Below are 4,713 nucleotides of genomic sequence, written 5' to 3' on the forward strand. Positions count from 1 at the left end.
CCCTTTTCCTGCCCTTTCCTCACCCTTTTCCTGCCCTTTCCTCACCCTTTTCCTGCCCTTTCCTTGCAATTTCCTCACCCTTTTCCTTGTAGTTTCCTCACCCTTTCCCTGCCCTTTCCTCACCCTTTTCCTTGCAATTTCCTCACCCTTTTCTTGCCCTTTCCTCACCCTTTCCCTGCCCCTTCCTTACTGCTTTCCTTGCAATTTCCTCACCCTTTTCTTGCCCTTTCCTCACCTCCTTCCTTGCCCTTTCCCCACCCCTTTCCTTGCAATTTCCTCACCCTTTTCCTTGTAGTTTCCTCACCCTTTTCCTGCCTTTTCCTCACCCTTTTCCTGCCCTTTCCTCACCCTTTTCCTGCCCTTTCCTCACCCTTTTCCTGCCCTTTCCTCACCTCTTTCCTTGTAGTTTCCTCACCCTTTCCTGCCCTTTCCTCACCCTTTTCCTGCCCTTTCCTCACCCTTTTCCTTGCAATTTCCTCACCTCTTTCCTTGCAACTTCCTCACCCTTTTCCTTGTAGTTTCCTCACCCTTTTCCTTGTAATTTTCTCACCCTTTCCTGCCCTTTCCTCACTGCTTTCCTTGCAATTTCCTCACCCTTTTCTTACCCTTTCCTCACCTCTTTCCTTGTAATTTCCTCACCCTTTTCCTGCCCTTTCCTCACCCTTTTCCTGCCCTTTCCTCACCCTTTTCCTGCCTTTTCCTCACCCTTTTCCTGCCTTTTCCTCACCCTTTTCCTCCCCCTTTTCCTGCCCTTTCCTCCCCCTTTTCCTCACCCCTTCTCTATGCAAACCACAAAACTCCCCAGGACTCCAGGCGAGGCTGCAGAGCTTTGGCTTCACACCCGCTGCTTTAGCCCCGTCCCCTGAGCGGGCCAGGAGCCGTCCCTGGTGGCCACAGGGACTTGGTGGCCACTGGGACTCTGAGGATTTCACTCCAGGCACGGGAGGGGTTGGGATTTCTCCTCCAGACAGCCCAGAAACGATCAAGATTTAAAAAACCAGCTCTGGTGGCTCAGCCACAGCTCCCGGCCAGACCCTCCCAGGACAAAGCCGCAGTGTCGACGTTCCCGTTTCCATCCCGGAAAGGATCCAAATCCCTCTCAAAACACCCCCTGGCTGTTGGGAGCCTGGGGCTTTGTGGCTCTGTTTGGTTTTGGGGTGTTGTTTTTTCCGTGGCTGGGATTTTTCCCACCTCTTTGGCGCGTCGGGAATCGCTTTGCGTCGGATCCAGAGCTGTTGGAAAGAGCTGAGGGGTCCCTCCTGCTCTCGGTGCTGTCCAACTTCACTCCGAGAAACAAAACCCCCCAAATTCCCTCTTCTCAATCCCCGTGGGCTTTGCTGCGACGAGAAACCCCCCGTTCCACGACCAGGCTTTATTTAATCCGGGAATCGTTGTTGGGAGGATCCCAGGAGCCTCCACCTCGCACCAACCCCGCCGTGGGGCCGGGGATTTCTCTTTGCAGTGGAAGACCTGGAGCGCAACGACGGCTCGGCGGAAAAACCTTATTTCATGTCCCAGAACCTGAGGAAACTTCTCAAGAAGACCAACAAAGGCCAGCCCGAGGCGTAGAGCTGCTCGTCCCACGTGGAATTCACCTCCATGGACCTTGGACCACCCGTTCCTCCCCTCCCGGCAGCGCTGGCGGGGGGAGATCGGTAAAAACACGGATTTTTCACGACTCGGCCTTAAATCCTTGCGCTGGTGACGATGACGAGCTTGTCGCCGCTAACGAGCCGCAGGGCCCCGTGATATAAACGGGAGAAATCCCAATTCCTGGGGTTCGGCGACTCCGGAGCGAGTTTAGGTGTGTTTGATCCCATTTTGATCCCATTTTGATCCCGTTTTGATCCCATTTTGATCCCGTTTTGATCCCGTTTTGATCCCATTTTGATCCCGTTTTGATCCCGGTGAAGCCTTTTGGCGTCAGCCTTTCCTCATCGCCGGGGATTTGGGCGCAGAGGTGACGGTTGAAGGAGCCAGGAGGTTCAGGCAGCTCCTCGTGGGGTGTTTTCCTTGTGATCCCCCCAAAAATATTTAATTATGGTTGTTCATTCGAGCCGGGACGGGCTGGGATCGCTTCCCATCCCTTTCTGCCCTTTTGACACCCCAGAGCCCCCGTTCTGGGCCCTAATTAATTAATTCTTTTAGGAATAAGCTAATTAATGCTCTTGTAGCCGCTGCAGGGAGGTGAAGGTGAAGGAGAGGGGGCCGTGAGCAGAATTTGGCTCTGTCCGGTTCTGGCGCCGCTCGAGGACCTGCAGATTCCACAGATTCCTCCCCAAAAATCTGCGCCTGGTCCCAAAAGTTGTCACTTTAGGGCACAGCCTCCCCCAGCTCCCTTCACCTGGGTGAGGGGTTTTGGGACCCCCGCCCCAGAGCGTGGGGAGGGGGCTTGGATGGACCTCGGAGGGGAGTTTTGGTTTAATTCCCGGTGATTTTAGCAAAGCCAGTAGCAGCCGACACCTGGTGGCTCGTGCCAGGAGGGGAAAAAGGGAGTTATTTTTTGAGCTGAAAAGGGGTCAATTAACTCTAAAATATAATTAACTCAAGCTTAAAATATAACAGAATTAACCCTCAGACCTGGTGGAGCCACGGGAGCAGAGCCACCGTCAGCAATGGGATTTTTTCTGGGTTTATTTGTTCAAAAAGGATTTAAAGAAACACTCTGAGGATTTGGGGGACCAATCCCACCTTCCCCCCCATTTCAGGGCTCCAGGAATTGGTGCTGAGGGATCCCTTTGGCTGCTTTTTATCCCAATTCCTTTCTTTTGTATCATCCAGGGGGCATTTCTATGGAATTATCCAATGCTTTGGGGGAGCTTTTGTATATTTTGCTTTTCCAGGATGTTTTTTTTTTTTGGTTAGGGTTATTTGGAGCTTTTCCAGTGAATTTTTGGGGTCAAGCTTTGGTTTCTCTGACGCCGCCGGGCAGAGATTCCCGTGCTGGAATCAAACACTGAAATTTCCCTAATTTATTTTTTTTTTAAACAAAAAAATTCCCTATATTTTCCCTTTTCCCACCTCGTTTTTCAACTGACAGAGGAGTGGAAGGTAAAATTGAAGCCAAAAAAAAAAATGAAGGAAAAGGTAAAACTGGAAAGGTGAAGGGAAAGACAGAAAAAGTGAAAAAAAAGCTAAAAAAGTAACAGTAAAGCTGAACAGAAAAATGTCAAATGGAGCTAAAAAGAGGCAAATCCTCCCTGTTTGGGAGAAGTGGGAATAATTCAGGGAATAATGACATTTTTCCAACTTACAGCCATTCCAGCACCTCCAGTGTTGTGTCCTGCAGCTCCTGATGCTGGTTCTGGATTCATTTCTTCCCCTCCCTGTGCAGGTTTCAGGGCGGTTTTGGTTTTATTTCTGCTCAGAATGTTCATGTTGAGGGCAAATTCCCTCTCACTCTTCGATTTTCAGCCGTTTTCCACCTAAATCCTGAGCCTTTGGGTGTGGGAACGCTGCAGGAAACAACCGAGGAGCAGAGGGAACTGGGTTTATTTGCTTAAAAAAGGCAAAAAAACGGCAGGAATTGGGAAATCTGGAAGGAAAAGCGGTGAGGGAGAGGAGAAATTTGGGAAGAGATGTGTTCCTGGGGAAGCCAGGCTGGCTCGGCTGCCTCCCAGCAACGCAGGATTTGAGGAGAATTAAGGATTTTTATTCCCAATAAGCCCCGAGTGGATTTTTAGAGGTGAAAACTGACGGTGATGGGGAGCGGTGAGGGAAATATTCCTGTAAATTTGGTTTTTTTTGGAAAACCCAGAGTGAGGACAGCTGTCTAGGAGAATTTGGTGTCTGGAACAGCTTCACCCCAAGACTGGTTTCCTTCTCTCAGGCAAAACTCCGTGTTCAAAGCATTAAATTACAGAATTTAGGATTAAAAGTGCTTTTTTCCCTGTCTAGAAACGTTGCTTCTGTCCCTACAAACCAGATTGTTCTGCCTGCAAAGAAAACAACCCCAAATCCTAAACAAAAGAAGTGCTAAAAAACCCGCAGGGGCTGATGTTTTACACAGAAATACTAATTTTTCACGTTTTTGAGGCATTAACGGTGCTGTGATGCTCCGGAGTTTCCGCGCGGTTCCGTCAGCGTTGCCACCAACAATAAAAAAGTGCCTGTTTGGACCTCGTTTTGTTGTGTCCTTCCCTGTGAAATCACCAATTCCACCACTTTTCACCCTAAAATTGCCATTTCAGCATTTGTTCCGCTGTTTTCAAAGTCGGGGGGGGGGTCACTGATTTTGGGGAGTTTTGGATGATTCTTGAATAATTTTCCAGTTTTCCCTCAGCCCCAGAGTCTCGGAGAGAGGATTTTAAGGAGTGAAATTTATTTAATGGCGTTCAAAAGCAGAAGGTGCCTCCAAAAAGACATCTCTGAGGTTGTTCCCCTCAAAAATCCAATGGTTTTTAGGTCAAGCCACTGAAAAAAAATCTGCATTTTCGAGGTCAAACCCCTTCAGAAAAGGTGGTTTTGAGGCCAAACCCCTTCGAAACAAGGCGGTTTTGAGGTCAGCCCCTCTGAAATAAATGTGACGTTGAGGTCGTTGCCCTCGCAAAAAAGGCGATTTTCACATCAAACCCCTCCAAAAAAAGGCACTTTGAGGTCAAACCTTTTTGGTTCCTTGTCAGAGGAGGATGTTGTCGGTGGAGGCCTGGCTGGGTTCAGGTGCTCCGCGGGCGCGTCCCCTCAGGGGGATCCTCTGCGGCCTCCGCTCCCCTC

General features: G+C 49.7%; 1 protein-coding gene across 1 annotated transcript in view; it reads left to right on the forward strand.

Annotated features, from left to right (window-relative positions):
• SLC44A2 (solute carrier family 44 member 2) overlaps nt 1–4,118 on the forward strand; it is a gene marked incomplete at its 5' end in the record, with an annotated part of 13,710 nt that extends 9,592 nt beyond the window's left edge. Inside the window, 1 exon segment of the mRNA XM_015616491.1 lies at nt 1,463–4,118. Within this exon segment, the coding sequence (XP_015471977.1) occupies nt 1,463–1,569 (107 nt within the window).
• Between the last annotated feature and the right edge of the window lie 595 nt (nt 4,119–4,713).

Source organism: Parus major, unplaced genomic scaffold (assembly GCF_001522545.3).
Source record: "Parus major isolate Abel unplaced genomic scaffold, Parus_major1.1 Scaffold469, whole genome shotgun sequence".
NCBI classification, from domain to species: Eukaryota; Metazoa; Chordata; class Aves; order Passeriformes; family Paridae; genus Parus; species Parus major.